This window comes from Cavia porcellus, unplaced genomic scaffold (genome assembly GCF_034190915.1).
Source record: "Cavia porcellus strain 051 isolate PalLab524CR breed Dunkin Hartley unplaced genomic scaffold, mCavPor4.1 scaffold_21, whole genome shotgun sequence".
NCBI lineage: Eukaryota > Metazoa > Chordata > Mammalia > Rodentia > Caviidae > Cavia > Cavia porcellus.
The window spans coordinates 39,393,106-39,416,505 of NW_026947504.1; the positions used below are offsets into that span (position 1 = coordinate 39,393,106).

Consider the following 23,400-nt stretch of genomic DNA (forward strand, 5'->3'; position numbering starts at 1 on the left):
AAAATGAAAAATTTGGCTTTTCCTTTTGTTCTGTTTGGGCTCTAGTCCGCTGGACAGTGCCTGCCCACATTATAACCCACTTTGTGCTGGATTCAGTCTCCTGTGGAAACGTTCTTGAATACATACCCAGAAATAATCCTTTACCAGCTGTCTAAGAATCCAATCAAGACAAGACTTAAAATATATTATCAGAGGCAGAATATAATAAATATAATAGAGAATAAAATTATTTGGTAGGAGCTTTATTGATATGTTAATTGATAAACCCATAGAGATGATCTCTTTCATTGTGTGCATTCCATATTTTATGGTTTATTTTTATGTAGCATTTTCTTACTTATTAGAAAATGTTTTGTTTGTTTTGTTTCGTTTTTGTTGCATTTAGATGCACAGCAAAATCCCTAGAAAATGTTTTGATATGTAAAGTTTGACTTTGAATAAAATAATAGAGAACTTATTTGAATAAGAATTAAAACTTGAGAAATTCATTTTATCTGTGGTGTTTCTACTAACGTCAAGTTTTCTTTCTTAGTTTTTTAATCAGGTTCTCATGCTTGGGAAAACATCTATCAGCGATTTGTCAGAGCATGTCTTTGATTTAATTTTGGAGCTCTATAATATTGATAGTCATTTGCTGCTCTCTGTTTTACCACAGCTTGAGTTCAAATTAAAGGTAATTATTCTGTCAACCAGATTAACAAATATAACACTGTTTATCACTGCTCACTAGTAGTTAACAGTAAGGTAAATAATATACAGTAGGATAGCATTCTGACATCCTCAGAGTTATTTTCCTGGATTCTGCTTAAACTGTAACCCAAATACTGAAAAGATTAAGCTTATATATAAGTAATGAATTAGTTCTATAAAAATATGCAGGTCAATATTTTAGGTATCAAGTTTGTTTTCTTGTTTATTCTAGCAGGTTGAAAATTGTGAATACTTCTAACATCTGAGTAGATTTCCATGAGCCCTTCATAGATACTCTATGAATCATGACCTTTGAGTACACTGATTTCAACTTACTGTTAAGGAATGGGTCATTATGAATGTTTTAAAATGGCCCCACAGATCTTGCATAGTTCAAACAAAAGCAGCCTTTTCCCTCTAGTTTCTTTAGTTGGGTATGGAAGTTAGGGTGATGACAAAACTTTTCTTTTAAGGATTTTTGCAAGTAAACCTAATATTTTGTAATAAAAAGACACAGATAAGGATTCTGATATAGTTGCTTAGAATTTATTTTTTAAAACTGTCCAGTTAACCACAGAATCATCTAATTAGGTTATGACTTTAGGAAAAAAGTGATAATTTTCAGATTGCTCAGAACAGTGACATTTCAAAGCCATGGGATTATCTCCTGTGTTTTTTGTTTTGCTGAGTGTTTAAAAACAAAAACCATTTGTGTAAGCATTTTATTTACACACACACACACACACACACACACACACACACAGAAAAAAATCTAGAATTGTTACCAGGATTCTAAGATGCTAAGGCTCTTTTGCAGAGATCTTTCTAGATTCATGATGTGCTGAACAAAGAATTGGACAAGAAACATGCAAGAGGTAGTGAATGAGGTTTTATGTTTATTAAAGGCAGGAATAGAAATAAGCTCTATAGAATGAATGGGGGCAGTTAAAGGTAGAAAAAGAAGTACACAGTGAGAGCAGGCTACTGAAAGATCTCATAGTAGCTGCATTGTGGTTCTGAGAGTAATTTGACTGAATGTGCAGGTGAGGGAGGGGAGGAAGGGTAATAATGTTATTTATTCATATGCTTGGTGCCATGCCTGTATGTGTATCTCCAGTGCCTAACTTGATGCCTGACAATAGCCACGTAATAAATGATGAGCACATGGTATTTCCCTCCACATTAGCTAGTATTAGAGATCATAACTATACATAGAGCTTATTATATTTCTATATCACTTATATAGCTATACCTAGATGATAGCACTTCCCTTGACCTCTTGATTGGGCAATGAAAATGGTTTAGCACTTAATACCCACAAAGAGTAACATGTTTTCTCATATTCATGTTATCTCTTAGATAATGTTACTTTCCTAAATTGAAAATTTGTCAGCTTTTCAAATATTCCTTGAAATCTGTTAGAACATTTCTGTTGCTTTGACATTGAATTAAGCTATAAAACTGTTTCATTTGCAGACCTAGGAAATACATTTTTTTTCTTTCAAATCGTTAGAGGGAAATTAAATAAAACTCATAATTATTACTAATCTCTGGGGAATTAGTATTAGTTCTTAAATGATGTGTATGTGATACTTATTTCTAAAAACTTTGTCTCTTTTAAAATCAAAATAAAAAAATGTTCACCTTGCTAGTATGAATATTCTAGGTAAGCATTAAATAATAATTCTTGTTTCAGTTTGGAGTATATTTTTGGTGAGTTTCTCAAGTGAGTTATTGTATTAACTGATTATTCCCTATTAAATGTACTTAGTGATTTTGATCAGACAAAATAGTCACACTTCTAATAATTCGTTGATTTTTCTGATTTTCTCTAGTAAAAATAGAGAGTAAATGCCATATGCATTTTCCTATACATTATGAAAAATATAAAATTAAAGAAATTATCATCCGTGTTTTCAGCAAACTTAATATCTAGTATGGGAGGAAGAGGAAAAAAAAAAACAGATCTTGTAAGAGGCCAGATATTATAAGTGTCATAAAGATACAGCTGCATACAATTGAAGCAAAGGAAACAACATGCAAAAGCATATAGAGGTAGGAAGGTGCTGGGTCAATCTGTGGAACACAAAAATTGTAGTTGCAAGGTAACAAAAATAAGTTTAAAATCATTCTTTATTGCACATTAGAATCTTCACTTGTGGAGCTTGAATAGAACTGGATATTCAGCCAGACCAGTTAAATCAGAATTTCTGATAGTAAAATCTAGGCATTTAGCTTGATGGGCCACTTGTTTTGAAGGCTTAGAAGCGATTCTAATGTAAAAGTAGGGCTGAGAATTAGTAATTTAGAGAAATAAAAACGCGAGTTAGATCCTATTGTTGGGGGCTTTGAATGCTAGGTTGGTTAAAAAAAAAAAGTTGTGTAGGGCCAAATTGTATAGCCCTTTGAATGTTAGTGCTATTTGATAGACCTAATTGTCACACTTTATTTTCAGGAGTAGTATTGTGACTTGCTCATTCATTAAACCATATGTCATCTGGTGGTAGTACCAGAATCAACAATATAAATATACTGGATTTTTCATTCCCAGACTGCCTACAATATAGTATATAAAATAAATTCTAATTTTTGAATGTGCAGGGCCTCATTAGGTTGTTGAGTTTTTCTTTTCTTTTTTTTCCCTTTCCTTTCCTTTCCTTTCCTTTCCTTTCCTTTCCTTTCCTTTCCTTTCCTTTCCTTTCCTGTCCTGTCCTGTCCTGTCCTGTCCTGTCCTGTCCTGTCCTGTCCTGTCCTTTCTTTTTCTCTTTCTCTGTTTCTCTTTCTCTTTCTCTCTTTCTCTCTCTCTCTCTCTCTCTCTCTCTCTCTCTCTCTCTCTCTCTCTCTCTCTCTTTTCTTTCTTCTTTTTGGTAGCAGGGATTGAATTCATGACTTCACGCTTACCAGGCAAGTGCATGAACCGCTGGGCTAAATCCCCAGCCCTAGGTTGTTGAAGTTCAGTTAGGAATTTGTGAGATATTTCTATGAAAACATGAAGAAAAGTATAGTAAAGCAATGTTACTTGTTTAGTGTAGACCTGGCCTCTACTACTGTCTGTTACTGAATGCCAGTTTTTCAAGGGCCTATTGAATTTGACCCGGAATAGATATAAACCTCAGTTGTAGGAGAACCCTTTTAACATTTCATCACACATTTAATCATACATTTTTTTTAATGTATAGACTACTGCTTTAATGTAATGTGAAGTGATTATAGCATTTATGATGACATTTGATTTTGAAAATTATAGTGAGCATTTTTATTTAATGTTTCATTTGGAGTTCGTGAAAGATTTTCTGTGAATTGGAGGATAAAGGAAATCATGGGGGTGGGTTGTGTTCTGAATATAATTCATGGCTTTTAAACTTACGCTTTTTTTTTTTAAAGAGCAATGACAATGAAGAACGACTCCAAGTTGTTAAGCTGCTGGCAAAAATGTTTGGGGCAAAGGATTCAGAATTGGCCTCTCAAAATAAGCCACTTTGGCAGTGCTACTTGGGCAGGTATATGATTTTGGTTTCCTGGATAAAAACAATTTTTGTTTATATATTGTATTTTTTTTTTTTTTTACAGTGCCATTCATGTTTAAGTTTCTCTAAAAATCATAAATGAAGTATATATTGAAATTTTGAGTTGATGATAGATTGTAGTTTCCCTTTTACTCCATCTAATTTTGTTCTGAATTTTTTAATGACACATTTTAAAAACTATCTCACATAAGATTATAACTATAGAATTAAAATTTATTATTTCAAAGCCATAATGCATTCTAACTGAAAAAATTCCTCTTTGGGAGATGTAGCCCCTCCACAAAAAGTTGTATTTAATTAGATTATTTGGGGATAGTAAAGAGGTAAAGATATTAACAGAATGAATAAATAAATTAGTTTCTCCTTCCAACTTCCCATTGTGTATTTCTTAAATAATGACATGGATTCTTTATATGCTTTAGTGTTACACAAAACACTTGAAATTGGTTGCAAACTGCATTTTGAGTGATTGTGTATGCCATTTTTATGTAGGAGGGGTTAATTATCCTTTCTAAAGAAATTCTTGACGTTGAAAATATAGAATAAAATCCTATAAATGCCCTGTCCAAAAGCTACTTTTAGATAATAAAAAGATTTTTATTCTCAAATTATTCTTATTTATTAATTTTTTTTTTTTGAGACAGGATCTCTCTCTGTAGCTTGAGTTAGCCTTGAAATCACAGTGATCCTCCTGTCTCAGCCTCCCAAGTGCTGGGATTGTGCCACCATGCCCGGTTCAAATTAGTCTTATAATAAATACTTAAGATTTAAAGACTGATTCTCCACTATCACCCAGTGGAGTTTGCCTTGTGTTGGAATATTTACATTTATGTCGTCACTTTTCTTCCCATTTTGATAACAGAACTGTCAGTGATTGTAATTAATCTTTCTTTTTTTGGATTTGTTAAATTAGGATATAAGCCTTATTATAAGTGCTTATTGAGCTCTAAATTCTTAATTTGATTTCTTAGATTTTTATTTAGTTCAATTATAATGTTTAGTGAGAAGGTTAAATGAATTAATATTAGCCATTGTTATCTGGAGTTTGAGTTCTAGATTTTTAAAATTTGAAATACAAAGTTCCTGGATAGCAGAGTGTGGTATTTTACCAGTTTATATTATACAACTCAGTTTCAAGTCTGTTATATTTAAATGTTTGAAATGACAATATACTTTGTTGTTGTTCTTTAAGATATCTTTGCATAGTTCAGTTTGGCCTTGAATTTTTTATGTGGCCCAGGTTGGCCTTGAAGTCACAGTGATCCTCCTGCCTCAGCTTCCTGAATGATAGGATTACAGATGTGGGCTACCATACCTGGCAAAGAAGGGGATACATTCTGAGAAATGTATCCTTAGGTGGTTTTGTTTTGAGAACATCATAATGTGTATTATACAAACTAAGACAGCTGTAACATCTAGACATTAGGAGTTTTTAGCTTCATTTTAATCTTACAGTGTTGCAGTTATATATGTGACCTAACAGAACTGTTTTTATGCAATGTGACTATATAAACATCTCCTAATTTTAAAATTCAGACTTGAATTAGCCAGATTTTACAGGTTTTGAGGCAAGGAAAGTCCTAATATAAACGTATGTCACCTTTCTATTACATTTTAATACAAATATTTCTTTTGATACTAATGACATAAAACTCATACAGTGTTAAATATTAATCAGATTGTACGTTTTGGATATAGTTTGGTAGAGCTTGCTTAGCATGCATGAGACTCTAGGTTTGATTTCTAGCAACGTACTCTAAATAAATTAAAAGCTCTGTTTTAGAAGACATTTTATTATATTTATGATTATAAGCTGTTTGTAAAATGGTAAACTATAATAGGTAATTAAACTTGGCTTTGAAACACTCAGGAAACTGTATGACCTCATAGACAAGACTTTTAGTGTTATTTTTTGGTAAGGAGAGGACTATATTTCACAGATAAGACTTTTTTCTGGTAAGAAATTTTTGAGCTGGGTATGGTGGGGTATAGCTATAAACCTAGCTACTCAGGAAGTTGCAGCAGGAGAGTTGCCAGTTTACAGACCTCTTGGGAAACTTAGTTAATACTCATCCTTTGCAATCCCCTCCAAAAATGGCAACAGGGCTCATGATATAGGCTAGTGCTATGCTACTATACTATTTAGTCACTTGCCTACTGTGTGCATAGCACTGAGTTCATGCTTTAAAAAAAGAAAAAAAACCTTTTGAGTTATTTGGTGCTGATGTTGAATGAACTGTTTTCCACATTTATATAAATTTTGAATTTTTTTCTGTGATATTGGATGATTTGGGAAAAATCATTTGAGAGCCTTTTATAGAATTACGACATGAAGAAAATGGAAAAAAATTGGCTTCCTTTTAATGTTGACTTCTAAATTTAAAAAGAATCAGTATTTTGAATTCCATGATGCATTAATGTATTAGACTTTGAGGATCAGTAGTATGGTTGAGAAGTGACTAGACATCACGTATTTCTTAATGGAGGAACACAGCACCATCTTAAAATTAAATCTCAGTATGACCTGTTCTGTAGATCTAATACCAATATTTAAGATTTAGGAACAAGAAGAGTTTGTTCATCAACATCAAAATGATTCAATTACCAAAGTGTAAACTGTGTGTGCGTGCACATGTGCGCAGACCTTCCCTGCCTCTTTACTCCAAAAAACGTGAGGAAAAAGGACTCAAAAGTATAAGATTAAAAGAAACTTGAATGGCGTGTTAATCAGTGAGTTTTAATTTTTTGTAAATCTATATTTATAGATTCAGTATAAAAATTGGCATTTCTATAAGTGGAAATACTGTAATTGGTGTGGATAATTGAATAGGTGTAATTTTGGGGTATAGTTTAGTAGAGTCATGTGAGATATTAAGTAACATAGGGTTTACTGTGAGATTTGCCATACATTTGTAAATGTCCTGTACTAAAATACTTTCAGGAAAGGTTTTCTTTCAAAGATGCTATGGGATTTACATAGTGTTTCTTTGAACTGTGTACATACATACATAAACTTCTATAAGCAGATACATTAAAAAAAATATTTACAGGAAAGTTTTTCTTATTCTGATTGTTACATTTGAGCTAAATGCATATTTTTTAAACAGGCTCCTTAAATCATTAAAGGAAATTGCCCTAGTTTTTCTATTTTCCTACATAGCTTTTTCTTTATTGAAGAAATAAATCTAAATTGAATGTAGATTGAACCTTCTGTTTCTTTTATTTTAAAGATCACACTCTGTGCTTGTTTTATCAGGTTTAATGATATCCATGTGCCAATTCGCCTGGAATGTGTGAAATTTGCTAGCCATTGTCTCATGAATCATCCTGATTTAGCAAAGGATTTAACAGGTATTGTATACATATAACAGCAAAGATTCCTAGGTGTTCTTCAATGAAAATTAAGAAAACAATGAGTTTTATAGGAGAAAAACCTTGTGATAACAGTGTTATTTTAATTTATCACAGTGAAAATTGGTCTCTGAAGCTAGAATTTTACCACATATTCTTTTTTAAAAAAATTTATTTAAGGAGAAAAACGGAAAAAAAAAAAAATAAAACCAGAAAAAGGGTACAAGTTTTACAGAATTTCAGAAAAAATACACAGTAAGAAATCACTAGTTAACAGATTACATATTGTAATCTTAGAAATAGTTGTTCAAGTTACAAAATTAAAGCATAAAGTGGACATTCAAACAGTGAGACTGCAAACAGTTCTGTTCTATGATCCAACAAAACTCAGTAATATGGTTATCTATCTTATATACTTAAATATACACGGCAGTTTTATCCTTTAGAGCACTTTCTTTTCTTCTCTTTTGTACAGTGACAATTACACATTTTGGGTTTTATTACTCCCACAGTTCTTATTACTTTGACATAACAAAACAGTAAGTCAAATCAAAAGGATGCACATAATACATAATGTAAAAACAGAATACAAGGTGATCAACAATGGTTACCATAATGCCTCTTGCTATCTTAAAAAAGAATTGCCTATATCATCAGTTATAATAAAATTGAATAAAATAGTAAAGAACAAAACCAATAAAACCAAAACATTGGAGACATTACAGGACTTCAAAAGAAGATAATAGTCAACCAGAATGGGCATCATAGTGAATCTTACTGTCTTCACAGTTGTTGCCTCTACTCTCAAACTTGGTACTATTAAGCAAAACAGAATAGAGGAAAATCAGTCAAAAAGGATGGTGAGAGCAATACAGGGTTTCAAATCAAGTTAATAGGAAATCAATGTGGTTTACTATAATATATCCTGCTATTTTTTATTTATTTTTCCCTTAATTAAAAGGATAAAAATGAAAAAGTAGATAATAAAAAGGAGATTGAGATAAAAAAGAGGGCATAAGAACAAAACAGCGCAGGTCAAAACATAGCCATTTAAGCAAAATAGTGTTTCACCACTAGATAATCTCGACATAAAAGTAGTTACCATAGTGTCTCTTTCCTTAAAATCTTTGGGTATAACTTCGTATACTGTAGCATCAAACATACCAAGACAATGTAAAACTGTTCAAGAGAATGACGGTATTACAAGATATTTAGAATCAACTAACAGAAAATGAACAATGGTTTCTGTATAATCTCCTTGTCTATAAAAGTTTTTGTTTATATTATCACATAATAAAATCCAGTAAGATACAACAGGTTAAAATCGATGGAGACAGAAGAACAAAAGCTTGATGGGACTTCAAAACAAGAGGATATTAAATCAACACTACCTATTATGATGTCTTGTTTTCTCCAAAATGGCTGTCCCTACCATCCAGCTTTCTCTGCCTCATTTCTATTGAGCTCTTTTTCTGTCATTAGTTTTCAGTTTGTCTTCTTCATTTTGCTTTCTGCTCCATTAATTGTGGCCTCTTTGCCACTGTTTCTGGAAAGGTGGTATTTTTCTTTTTTAGAATGTCCTACAGTATTCTCTATAGAGTTGAATTGGTGGTTGCAAATTTCTCTAGTTCCTCTATATCCTGGAGGCACCTTGTTTCTCCATTAATTTCTAGGGACAGTTGTGCAGATATATCAGTCTTGGCTGGAGGTTATTATCTTTCAAAGCTTGAATTATTTCGCCCCACACTCTTCATGATTTGATGGTTTGTGCCGAAAAGTCTGCTGTAATTCTGATGGGTGTTCCCTTGTAAGTGATCTGTTTCTTGTCTTTGACGGCTTTTAATATTCGGTTCTTATATTGAATTTCTGGAATTTTGATTATTATATGCTTTGCTGTAGTTCTGTTTGGGTTGTAGGTTGCTGGTGTCCTGTATGCCTCGTACATCTGAGTATCTTTACCTTTTGCTAAATTAGGGAAATTCTGCTGGATTATTTCTGTGAATAGCTTTTGTAGTCCATTTGTTTGTGTCCCTACTTCTTCCTTTTCATTCTTAATTTTTAAGTTATAGATCCTCTTGTTGCCTTTGTATTATTGCTGTTTGTTTCCTTGTTATTTTTAAGAAGTTTTTCATTTCATGCTCCCACATTACAAATCTGTCCTCCAGTTCAGATAATCTATCCTTAGTTTCTTTCAAGCTGTTATTCCAGCTTTCAATAGAGTTTTTAGTTTCCTGGTAATCTGTTTGAACCTGCTTCACATATTTTATGTTTTCTTTATTTTCTCCACCAAACAGTTCTCCCCTTTCTGTCTATTCTTCTATTCCACCATATGTTTTTTTCTTGGGCACTGCTTAGCATTTTTCTAACTATTCTACTTATATCTTGCTTTACTTCGTTAAGTACTTCACTTTTGAACTTGTCTGTTAGGTCCTGGAGATAGCGCTTTAGGTCTGTTGGTGCCATGTCTGATATTGCATATTTTCTGTCCTCATTCTCCTTTGCATTTACTTTTTCTGGATCAGTTTTCTCAGGATTGGGGACCGAGGACCCTTTCTTGTTGCCTCCTCTTCTCATATTTTTTGTTCCTTCCATACATGCATATGTAGGAGGCTCAGTTTCTTTCTTTGTGGGTTACAGTTTGTTTGAATCTGCCAGCTAGGTGTTCCCGCCCACTGCAGTGTATTAGGAAGACACAGACCAGGGCAGCGTATGTTGGGCCCATCCCTCCAGGTCAGTCAACCTACTGAAGGCTTCACTGCTAGGCTGCACCACCAGGTGCTGGGACCTTGTTTGGGCTAGCCTACTGTGTCTTAGTCTGAGGCATCACCCAGGTCAGGCGCTCCCCACCAATCCTACTTGAGAGGGGAATATGTGACTACGGTCACTGCAGCGTCCTGTTCTGGCTAGTCTGCCCGGTTCCAGAATGTCCTCTGTTGGAGCCTCCTAGTCTATGGAAGGGTTCTCATTCTTCTCACTCACTGCAGGTCGATGCAGGGCTGCCCGCCAGTTCCGTTCTCAATTTGGTTCTCCAATTCCTGTTCTTAGAGCTTTCATGTCTCTATCCCTGCTGTGTCGATTCAGACGCAGCAGCAGCGGCGGCAGGAAATTCAAATTGTGGTTTCCAGAGGCACGGGTTCCAGCTTCAGTGCTGAGATTTTATCTGCTCCGGTCATAGCATCAGGATTGCATTTCCAGTTGGTTTCTCTCAGCTTAGTTCGTTCCTGGGTTGGCAGGGTATATCTCCCCTTGCTTAGGACTCCTCACACTGCACCATACCTGGATTCTAAGCTGGCTACCTCAGCGAGCCTCTGTAGCTGCTGCTATCTTATCCGCCATGTTCTCCCGGAAGTCTGTGCTGGGAATTTGTTGTCTGCACTTTTCAGGCCCATGTTGTTTTTTCCTCTTTCCTGGGTCCCTTAGAGATAGACTTTTCTTGCGTTTTTTACTGTTACCACAAATAAGCACTTTATTTCCATTTATCTTACTTTCTAGATTTTGTCTTCTTTCTCGGAAATATGGTAGCTGATACTTGATTTTCTTTGCTTGAGAGAATAACACTGAAAGAGTAAGAGTGATTTTTTTTTTTTGGAAGTTCCCCTTGTTTGGAACACTAAGGTAGGCTAGTTTCTATCAGAGCTTTAATTGTAATATTTTATTTTAAGTCTCTCTCAACTTTGCACTGTTTTAAATAGGATGGGATTCGTTTCTGACTGTATGGTCATTTTACTTTCTTCATGTGAATCTTGAACTATAGTGGTTTTCATTTCCATTAGTGCATTAGTGCCAGTGCCGCCTCCGTTTTTTTTTTTTTTAAGATAGAATCTGGCTATGTAGTCCAGACTAGCCTCAAACTTGCGATCCTCCTGCTTCAGCCTCTTCAGTGCTTGGATTGCAGACATGGTCTAGGATGCCTGGCAGTGCTTCCCTTTTTAAACAAATAATTGGTAACCTACTTACTTATTTGTAATCCTCAAATAAAATTCATAATCAACTTAATGCAAATGAAAATTAATACTATAGCCTAATTATAATATGAAGAAAAACAAAAGGGGACTAGTTTATAATATAGTGCAGTATATTTTAAAGTGTAAATTTAGATAATGGCTATTTACAGACAGTTGCCACCACGTTTCTCAAATGTATAGTTAGTTGTTTTGTGGTATAGGCAGATTAAAAAAACCTAGGAATTTGTATGGCTACTTAAAGGGCTTAATGCAGACTCACCTGTATTTTGAATACAACTTGAACTTGTTCTGTTTTCCAGTTTCTTTTTTAAAAACATAAAGAAATGTAATCATTTTATAAATGCATAATTGTTAAGCATTCAGTTTATTTGATGAAATATCAGATTTCTGTAATGACACAAATATCCTGATATCCCTAATTAGTTCCTCCTCCTTTCTTCCTGTGTCCTGATTTCTATTATCAATTAGTTTTTTGATTTTGAATTTTATATATATTGAGTCCTACAGTATGTATATTTATCTTTTTGAAGACCGAATCGGGATATCTGGCTGTTTCAACATTTTTGATTTCCATTCCCCGCACCCCCAAAGTTTATTAGCTGGTTCTCTTCCCTTGTGAGTAGTAGTATATTGTATGACTATATTATAAATTGTTTATTCATTTTTCCTATGGATAGATAGCAAGATTCATTTTTCCTATGGATAGCAAGATTAGGCTGTTACAGTTAAGATTATTGTATTCTTGTACAAGTATTTTCCTTGGGCCTGTTTCCTTTGCCTTCTGGAAATATGAATGAAATTGCTGATCATATAGATTTATGTTTGATGTTATAAGAAATGACAATGGTTCTATGATTTTTATATTTTTGCCAGTAATTTATGCAAATTCCTTTTGTTGGTATCTTTGCCTGCATTTCCTGTTGTTTTATCCCCCGCTCCCCCACCTCTCGTACTGGAAATTGAACCCAGAGTGTTCACATTGTCAGCCCTTTTAAAATTTTTAGACATTAGGTCACTTTGCATTTATATATATTGCCCAGTCTGGACTTGGATTTACACTTGTCCTACCTCATTTACTCGTTGCTGAGACAAAATACCTGAAGCCCAAGTTGGGAAAGGAAAGATTTATTTCTTACAGTTTTTGGAGGTTTCAGTCCATACTTGGTTGGCTCCAAGGCAGGGTGGCATCGCAGGGCCACAGTTCATGACAGCTGCAAACAGCAAGGTTGAAACCGACCAAAGAGTGAGATGCACCTTCTTCCTGCCATTATATTACATCCTGGCTCCACCCTTCTGTGGGTGTAGCACTGACACCATGAATCCCACCACTAGACAATGAACCAATCACAAATGCACAATGCAAAATCATGAGGCATGGGGGCCACCCACATAAACCATGGCAGCCTCCCAGAATGCGGCAGGTTGTATACATGTGGTTCCATGCCAGATTGATGGCTGACTGTTTTAATTTTATCCATTCTTACATTTTGCTGTGGCTTTAACTTGCATTATTATTGTGACAATCAATATAAATAATGATACATACTATTAAGCATCTACTTAAATCTCATATATCTTTTCAAAATTGGTTTCTTTGTGTTTTTCCTTGATTCATACTATTTTTGTACATATGTTAGATTTGTTTTTTAGTACTGGGAATTGAACACAATCTTGTGCTCTCCAAGTTGGCACTGTGCTGCTGAGCCCTCTAGATATTTTTTAAAGTATAAAAATTTAAAAGTATTTTTCCATACTCATTAATATGGGGTTTGTTTTGCTAAACAATACATAGTGGTTTTGATATTTTTGAGACATCTGAAACACAGTTTAGATACGAATAACTTTATCAGTTACTTTTTTAGCCCTTACCATTGTTTTAAATGTTTTGTTTTATCTAATGACAGTGTATTATTTTTTCATTGAATATTTAATCATGTAACATGTTATGCTATATGATTTCCTAGTACTCAGACTCAGAGGTTGGCTAAAAAAGAGCTCTGAAACATCTAGTGTTCTTTCTACTCTTCATGGTGTAGGACTCAAGTCTTGCTTGTCACATAGAAAGCAAATACTCAGGAGACTCTGGAGATAGGAGTTAGTGGCAAGGAAATCAGGTTTATTCAAAGACTGAAGTGCTGAGAAGATGGGAGGGGAGGACTCTGCCTCGCTTATTGTGGTATATGTGCTGCCAAAATGAGCCCTCCCCCCATCCCTAACTAGTTTGGTGGAATCAGGTAACACAACAAGTCTTTTAAAGTGATATAGGGAAAATATAACTCTCCACCTGCTAGATGTCTGAAATGCCAAGTTCATGTTCTTTAAAATCGAGGAATGAATTCTAGGAACAGTGGAGGTTAAAAGTAGGAAGAATTTATTGAGAGAAAGAAAGCTTCTAAGAAGAACACAAGGGGACTCAGAAAATGGGTTGCCCACCAGCCCTGCTTCTCAAGGATGTTGTATTGAGCAAAGCCATGATGGGAGATGGGTGCAAGGTGGGACAGCACTGTAATCAATCAATAAGATTATAGTATAGTCGCTTAGGTTATACAGATGCAATGGGAAATCACAGGATGGGTGTGAAGTGTGCCAAGACGATGGTAAAGCAGTAAGGTTACAACACGGATGGTTGCTTGGGTATTACTGATTCAGTGGGGATCAGTTAGGAAGCAGGTTCCATAACAAGCACATGGAATGGATGAGGATTTTCCTAGAAGGTGTAGGGGAGGGAGGTTTGATCTTTCACCCCAAGGTGGCTATCAATCACTGCTGTTCATCCCTAGGGGAAGTATATGAGTGAGTAGCTCTTCTTTTTCTTAAAGCCTGGCCTTTGGTAAATGTGCTTCCAGCCACAGTTGTCTTCTGCATTGAATTCTTGAAGACCCAGCCCTGTCTGGCCTGTTGTATTTCTACCTAACTTGGCTACCTATAATAAAAGGAAAAAAAAAGAGCTGTAGAGAGACAGTGTGCAAGAAGGCCACATTCTATGTGGGTCTTCACCATTCAGGGTTTGTTTTTTTTTCTGCCCAGAACCTTGCAGTTGATCTTGACCTCCTGGGGCCAGTTCCTATAATTCTTAAGATAATTACTTTTCTACCAGCTAAATCTTACAGAAATTTGTATGTTTTGTGTTTGTTTATGCACAGGAGTAGAGCAAGGAGGAACAGTTACTAGAATAAGGAGAAATGCTACATAATTTAGGATTATCTGAGTGTCATCAGATACTCTGAGCTTTGTAAATTTAAAGAAATACTCTTAGGTGTGCTTTTCTTTAGAAATTTACAGTACTATGTAAGGGTAGGGGAAGTCAAAGGACAGCTCAGAAAAAATGGTGTCTACCTTTACATTCATGGAAGTTTCTGTTCATTCTTTGTTTCAGCTGTCAACATTATATCTCGTTTCACTTGTTGTCTGGAAATTTTAACACTTCCTGGTTTCTACTCGGAAAATCAGTTTATTGTTTTCTTTCTCATTTGAATTTCTTCTCTCTTGTCCTGTGGCATTTATCTGTCTATTCTGTGGCATTTACTTGTCTTTCATCCCTCAAAATTATGTTGACAAATTCATTTCTTTTGCTTTGAATGCTTATTTGGCCCTTACATGCTGTTCAGTAATTTCAGGAGTGAGTATAAATAAGTGTTGTTACCCAGACACACCTTTGTCTTCTTTTGCTGATGTGTTTATGAGTTCATTCTTGTGTCATTAACTGAGTTTTGAGGGATCTACCATCTCTTCAAAGTTGATGTCTGTGAATTAATGGCTTTTGTATATTAGCTTGTTTAACATGAATGACTAGTTTTAGGTGAACGGGTGCATTTTAATATTGATGGCATGTCATTAGTTTGCTTTCTTTTATAGTGACACACAGTAGCGTGTATTACCTTTGTAGTACAGTGAAGTATAAAAACTATTTGGTGAGGAAATGAGTTTGAGATTTATTTAACATGCTCCATTTGAAATCTTAATACCTTAGGTAAAATAATTGATAACATTTGCATTTATTGAGAAGTTTTTTTAAGGCAACATAAGGCCTTATTTTTATTACAGTTTTTATTAGAGAAAACTCAAAATGCAGGGGCTTACCACATGGGCGGTGATTTTATGCCTGTTTGGTTTTTAAGTGTTAAATTGTTACAGAGAAGTAAATGTCACAGCTGTAAGAATTATTTATATGGAGGCATGATTTTTATTAATACAAATCCAAATAACCGTTTTATTAGTTTCATAGTAAAAAGATTAAATTTTATTTGTTAAATTTATCTCAGGCCAGAGATTTCATTATTAATTGTGTTGTTTCTTTTCCAGCTCACTCACTGCCATATGTAAATTCCATATTTTTGATTATAAGAAACTTTTATTCCTAGGGGGAGAGGGGATGTCTTGCTGTGTGGTTCAGACCAGCCTTGAACTCAGTAGCCTGCTGGCCTAGAGCTCTCAGCAATTCTCCTGCTTCAGGGTTTTAAGTGCTGAGATACAGATGTGCACCCCCCCCCCCCATGCCTGGCAGGAAGCTCTTACTCACTCACAGTTGTTAAATGTGTTTTATTTCTTCTGTCTTCCCTTGCGTCTTTTTCAGTTTAGTTATGTAGAGCTGCCTTTTGATCTTACAACCAGTATTTCAGTTTTAATTTTTCAATGATCTTGCTCAGACTTTCTGAATTTACAGGGTAGAAATTCAAATGTTCAAGCCTTTTCCCAGTAGTGCTACTTGACTTTAATGTTTTACCCATTTATATAGAAAATAAAAGTGAAATGTTTAACATTGATATATTTCTTTATTCATTTATATAACTCCCTTAAATAATGAGGCTAGGAATACCTGCTTAACTTCCTCAGTGAAAAGGAACCTTTTACTGTTCAGTTGCATAAACTACTATGTTTTGACTGAAGAATTGGCCTTTGTTCTCTTTTCTTCCCTCTTATTTTTCTGGCTCTTCATTTGTTTGAAATACTGAACTGTCTTACATACTGTTTGTTCTGTGATTTATTTTCAGACATCTTATGCAATCTTTAAATGTTTAGTTATCAGTGTTTTCATTTTAATTGAAAGAAAATCTTACCTTTCAGAGTATCTTAAAGTGAGGTCACACGACCCTGAGGAAGCTATCAGACATGATGTTATTGTGTCTATAGTTACAGCTGCTAAAAAGGATATTCTTCTGGTCAATGATCATTTACTTAATTTTGTGAGAGAGAGAACATTAGACAAACGGGTAAGTAGGCATAAATAATTATTATTGGGGTTTATTTTCAGTACGTGAAGCTTAATAGTATTTCATTGGAAAATACTGTTTTTCATAAAAACGATAATTGTAAACTGAGATTTGATGTATCTGAGGCTTGAAGAAAATATGTTATATAAAGTGAACAAAAATGAAAAACTCAAAAAACTATACTTTTCTAAATAATCAATGAAAGCTTTTTTATGTTATAAAAGAACTTTTTTGTTTTTAAGTGGAGAGTGCGCAAAGAAGCCATGATGGGACTTGCCCAGATTTATAAGAAATATGCATTGCAATCAGCAGCTGGAAAAGATGCTGCAAAACAGATATCATGGATCAAGGACAAACTGCTACACATATATTACCAAAACAGTATTGATGATCGGTAAGTTAAGGGACACACACATGCTCACACACGAGATTATTGGTGTCTAGGGTGTTCATACTATCACTTAATTTGTTGCTTTATGCAAATTATTTTCTTTATACTTTAAATTGTCTTCCCAATTTTTACAGCAAGGTAAATAGACTGAGTGGTTTTTTCCCCCCAAGCCATAAAAGAAGCACTAATGTACACATTACTTTAGGACAAGAACAAATTTGTGTTTGTCTTCATATACTTTTGAATAGAGTGCTGTCTAAAGTGGGAATATGCAGTTACAATTTTAACTTTCACAGAAATAATTTTATACATTTTTTACTATATATTAAAAGGTGTCATTACATTTTAAAAAGAGAATACAAATTAAAAAAATCCTTTGAGTTGGGCATACTGGCACATGCCTGTAAGCCCAGCCAGGCTGAGACGGGGGATTGCTGTGAGCTCTACGCAAGCCTGGGCACCATAGCGAGTTCAAGGCTAGCCTGAACTACACAGTGAGACCACACCTGCAAACACAGCACTGCAGGGAACCCGAGCCTGGGCTGTTCAGCAAGGCACTGCCTCAAAGTGAAAAAAGGATTGATGATGTAGTTCAGTGTGAAGGCCACAGGTTTGACCACCAATCAGCTAATCCTCTCATCCTACTTAAAACTAAAAATAATTTGTAAATTTATATGAAAACATTATCTGCCTGAGAGTTGCTTTTGTATGGATCTTAGCCATTGAGTAATTAATGGAGCCATAAATCATGTCTCTAGTCTGAATTGATATGACTAATTAGTAGTAGGATCCAAATGATTATGCCTGTAGCAAGAAAGAGGGAGAAAAGAAGAAATAGGCTTTATTAAAAATGTAAGTTGTTTAGAAACTGAGTATTGCAACTTTGGGAAACTTTAGGAAGTTTAATTTATAAAATTATTCTTTGAGTTTGTTGTATCAGCACACAGAGATTTGCCTTATGATTTGATAAAAACATTTCTCCTTTCTCTTCCCCTTCTTTTCCTTCCCAATTCCTTCTTTTTGGAAGCAGTACCTCCTTATTCTTGTGGGTCCCTCTAGATGCAGTGACCTGGTGCAGTGAACTATAGGGGGAGAACTGGGGGCCCTAACAGTTACAGCAACAGCAACAGCTCAAGGCTCCTGAAAGAAAGAGAGAAGGAGAATTTTTTTCTTAGTACTTTAACCAGTTTTTTTTATAATGAGCTCTATGAAAACTCAAGAGAATCTTAAATTCTCTTTGTACCTTATTTTTTTTTCTTTCTTCTTTTTTTGGAGGCACTGACAATTGAACCTAGGGCTTTCACAACTATGTCCTTAGTCCATTTCATTTTTATTTCGAGACAGGGTCTTGCTACGTTACCCAGGCTGGACTTGAACTGGTCATCCTCTTGCCTCAGTTTTCCAGAATGCTAGGATTACAGGCATGTGCTACCATTTGTATATTTTATCTCACAGAAATTTAGTATTTGGCATTTGGAGGAACCTTGTATAGTTTTCAAATTCTTTAAAAAGAAAATCCAGTCACCAGTATTACTGTTTACCCAATTCATGAAGTATTTAGCTGAGTATAGGACTGTTTGAAGACATCCTTCTTTGGACCCTCTTACACAGAAAGAAGGCATTGATTTAGAAATCTTATTTTCAGGAGAGTAGGAAATTCTTTGACATGTGTTCTTTATGTGTTTTGCAATTTCGTATACAAATGTACATTTAAAAAAAATGAGTCAATGTATGCCTTTTCTTATTTTTGTAGATTACTTGTTGAACGGATCTTTGCCCAGTACATGGTTCCCCATAATTTGGAAACTACAGAACGGATGAAGTGCTTATATTACTTGTATGCCACACTGGATTTAAATGCCGTGAAGTATGTCTCAAATGTGAAACTTTTTCAAATGTGAAACTTTTGTAAAGTACTGGATTTTATAGAAAGAAAGCCTCAAGTTGTTTAAAAATATTAACTGTGTCACCAGGGTCAAGACACAGTAATATTCTTAAGCATACTAAATAGTGTAATCAACATGAGATTAAGCAGTTTTCTTGCCTGCCTGCCTGCCTGCCTGCCTGCCTGCCTGCCTGCCTGCCTGCCTGCCTGCCTGCCTTCCTTCCTTCCTTCCTTCCTTCCTTCCTTCCTTCCTTCCTTCCTTCCTTCCTCTCTCTCTCTCTGTCTGTTTCTCTTTCTCTCTCTTTCTTGTTGTTGTTTTTAAGACAAAATCTCACTATGTAGTGCAACCAGGTTGGCCTTGAACTCACTATGTAGCTTAGGCTGGCCTCAAACTCTTGAGTGATCCTGCCGCCTCAGTCTCCCTGAGTGCTGGGAGGTATGGTGTGAACCACCCATACCTGAGTTTAAAAAGTCAGTCGAATTTAATTGATGTGAAATCTTTAAGATTTGACTTTTTCTCTCCAGATTTACATATTATTGGTATCTAAAATGTAATTTATCTGTAGTTTTTAATTTTCCTTAAGATGTTAGAAAGGTTCATATTATGAAATTACTGCCTTCTTATTCTTTCATGGTACCATAAGAATGGTATAATGTAGGACGATAGAGTACACAGTTTTGTACTGTTTCACAGCACTGTAGTTTATCATGAAGTAAGCACAAATATACTTTATTACCAAGCTTTATTCAAAAGGTAACTTTGGATGTCTGAGTAACAAATTGTCATTTTAGACATGGGAGACACATTGATAATGTAATTAAATCATACAAAGGACTAGGAAATTTAAGTTTAGAGATTTGCTGTAGGTCTTAGAAAATGTGGACTCTTAATATTACGGTAAATGTCATAATAATTGAGATGTAAATGACCATAAATTGGAGCCATGTGTAGTTTTTACTTTTTTTTTTTTAATTTTATTTAAGGAGAAAAAGAAAAAAAAGCAGAAAAAGGGTACAAGTTATACAGAATTTCAGAAAAAATAAATAGTAGGAAATCACTAGTTAATAGATTACATATTAGTTTTTACTTTCAACAGGACTTTTGGCTTCATATTTTACCTGGACATAATGTGATATTGATATTTTATGTAAAGAATTACATTTTTTGATAGCTCCTGTATTTTAGGCATTAGAATATGCATTGTCTGTGGTTGCTTTTGCAATACAATAGAAAAATAGTTGCAGTGAGACTTTGTAGCTCACAAAGCTTAAAATATTTACTGTTTGGCTTTTCACTGAATAAGCTTGCCAAGTTCCAGTTGAAGTGATATTTTTTTGTTTTATGCATGATGACTCATACAGACAGCAGTTCATTAGTGCAAAGTCACACAAGTAGTAGGGGAGAAAACCAAGATGTTAAGTCAATTCTGTTTGGTTTCAAAACTAATTTTTTTTTTTTTTAACTACACATAGTAAAATGTGTTACTATTAGATTTTTTTTTATTTAAAGAGAAAAAAGAAAGGAAATAAAACACAAAGCACTAAAAGGGTACAAATACAGAATTTCAAGAAAAAAATATACATTAAGAAATCACTAGTTAATAGGTTACATATTGTCATCTTAGAAACAGTTGTCCAAATTATAAAATTAAAGCATATAAAGTAGACATTCATACAGTGAGATTGCAGACAGTTCAGTTCAATGATCCAACAAAAGCTCAGCAATACGGTTTTCCATCCTACACCCTCAAACATACATGCAATTATATCCCTTAGACCACCTTCCTTTCCTCTCTTTTTTTAATAACAATTACACTTTTTGGGTTTTTTTACTCCCACAGTTCTTATAACTTTTTTTTGAAGAGAATAAAACCTAACGTGACTATACAAAAAGAGTCGGTTAGAACAGAAGGATGGGCATAGTACATGATACAAAAATAGAATATCAGGTGATCAAAAATGGTTACCATTGTGCCTCTTGCTATTTTTAAAAAGAGTTGCCTATATCATCAGGTATAATAGAATTGATCAAAACAGTACAGAACAAGGCCAATAAAACCTACACTGGAGACCTTACAGGACTTCAAAAGAAGATAATAGTCAAACCATAATGGACATCATAGTAAATCTTACTGTTACGATTAGATTTAATTTACGTAACCAGTTTTTCTCAGCAGTTGGAATACATCCTTAAATTGATGCTTTGTCATAGTTGGTGGCTTTTTAAACTTACGGCACAATTGATAGCCTCCTAGGTTGGATGAAATATGATATGTGTCTCCTATTTGAAAAGACATACTTGTTGGACAGTATTTTTTTTTTTAAATCTTTTTAGACAGGGCCTTGCTATGTGGTTCAGGCTGACCTTGAACTAACTGTGTAGTGCAGGCTAGACTTGAATTTGGAATGATCTTCCAGCTTTAGCCTCCCAAGTGCTGATGATGAGCATGTGCCATTGTACTTCTTGACTCAACCCATATCATTTAAGACCAAAAATGAAATAAAGCTTTTTGAAGCAAAAATTAAAAATTTGCCACTTACAGATCCTGTTTTAGAGAAATTACTAAAGAATAAATTGTTTGGAAAATTAAATCTAGAAGGAAGGTAGGAAGGAAATGCATGCAAGAAGCAAAAATTTTGAACATTTCTGAAAATTTAAATAACAAGGATTATAAAAATTTATAGTTAACTTTTCTTTGCAAGGAATGGGGCATGAGTTCAAAAGTAAGTAGCCTCTAGGCTGATGTTTCACTAGCATTCTCCAGCCTTCTGTAAGCTTTCCAGGTGTTCTGGAGCTTTCCCTCTCACCCACCCACTCTGTGCTTAGGCACAGCAAGGAGGGCTTCGAGGATCAGCTTCCATTACCCACGGTTCTGATTGATTGGCCATGCCTTTGTTAAAATATTTCATGTAAGAAAACAGGTAATAATTATGAAGGTGTTTGCTATAACATTCCTTTACCGTGTAAGAGCAAGGGCAGGCATGTTGACTGATTAAACGAATGATGGAAAATCTTTGAGAGTTTTCATTGATACAGCCTGTTGCTGTCATAGGGTCGCCACCACTGGCGAACATATGTCAGATGTACGTGTTAAAAATTTAAGTCTCCCCTAAAAGAATAGAATTAGAATTTTGAGCTTTCAAATCCAGGGATCGAAAAGGAATTACTGTACACTTTAGTACCAGAAACACTATAAAACAAAAATAGTATAGAAACATAACCTCTAAATAGTAACTGTTTTGTCAGATATTACTCTTTATGTAAATGACAAGTATGATTAAATTTAAAAGTAAATCCACAATCACATGCAGCAAACTGAAATGCCACTGGAAAGCTGAAAACAAATTCCAATTTGGAGCAGGTGTGGTGGTTACACAGCCGTAATTCCATCACTCTGAGAGGCAGGAGGATTACAGGTTCGGGCCCATCTTGGGCAGTTCCTTGAGTAGCTCTCATCTGGGTCATTTTTGTACTTAGTCTGATGGTGACTTGCCCAGCTGGAAGAGGATCAGTTTGGAGGAAAGATTCTTTGGACTAATCTGAGCCTGAAAGCCACAGATAGCTTTTTTCCTTTGGGTTGATGTAAACTTGTTGTGCAGTAGTGAGAAGAGCCTTAAGGAGGGAATTTGTTGGCTATTTAAAATGTCAAGAACAAAATATATGAGCATCCAGGCAGTAATCAGAGTTTTCATATTTATTTACAGACCCCAAGTTCAGAATAAGATTATATAAAAGAGTGTTTGTTTTCCTGTTATAAGATTGTCTTTCCTGGTATCTTTATTTATTTATTTTGTTTTTTAAAGAACGACTAAAAAGGCAGTAAACAAGGACAAACTGATTTGGTGGTTAATAATTGCGTTAAAACTCTTGAGAAGAAGGTCCTCTTAAACATGTTAAAATGAAGTCTTAGTCATTGATGATCATTTTTTTACCTTAGCTTTTGTCTTAATAGTTCACAGTGGGTTTTGGAGTTGTTTGAGATTTAATCTTTAAATTGCTAAGTAAGTATAATAGGTTAAATAATTTTCTGCTGAGGTGAAAGCATGTTTCAAGATTCAAATCTTTCAGAAGTTGTAATAATTATATTGGAGTGAGAGAATGGGAGAATGACTTTGGAGTTCAAAAGTAATTTGACAAATGACTACTTGTTACTCAAAAATTAGTATTTCAATTATATAACTTAGTTTCTAAATTTTAGACCTTTACAGTCCTCTGGAGAATAGTCATTTTGCTTTTAATATTTATATTTATAAGTTATGTCAGTGATACTAGAACTTTAATAAATTGAAAATAGTAAAATTTTAAATTCTAAGATGAAAATGGCCTAATACTTTTGCTTGATTGTTACCGTTTTGAAATGACTACTATGAAGAAATTTAC

At 34.5% G+C, this 23,400-nt stretch overlaps 1 protein-coding gene across 5 annotated transcripts in view; it reads left to right on the forward strand.

Annotated features, from left to right (window-relative positions):
- Pds5b (PDS5 cohesin associated factor B) overlaps positions 1–23,400 on the forward strand; it is a 212,360-nt gene that overhangs the window by 99,243 nt on the left and 89,717 nt on the right. For all 5 annotated transcript variants that reach the window (XM_063232617.1, XM_063232615.1, XM_063232616.1 and 2 more), the window contains exons 8-13: positions 533–673; positions 4,075–4,190; positions 7,474–7,568; positions 16,598–16,743; positions 16,986–17,137; positions 18,888–19,001. In XM_063232617.1, coding sequence (XP_063088687.1) covers positions 533–673; positions 4,075–4,190; positions 7,474–7,568; positions 16,598–16,743; positions 16,986–17,137; positions 18,888–19,001 — 764 coding nt within the window. The remainder of the gene's footprint in view (positions 1–532; positions 674–4,074; positions 4,191–7,473; positions 7,569–16,597; positions 16,744–16,985; positions 17,138–18,887; positions 19,002–23,400) is intronic.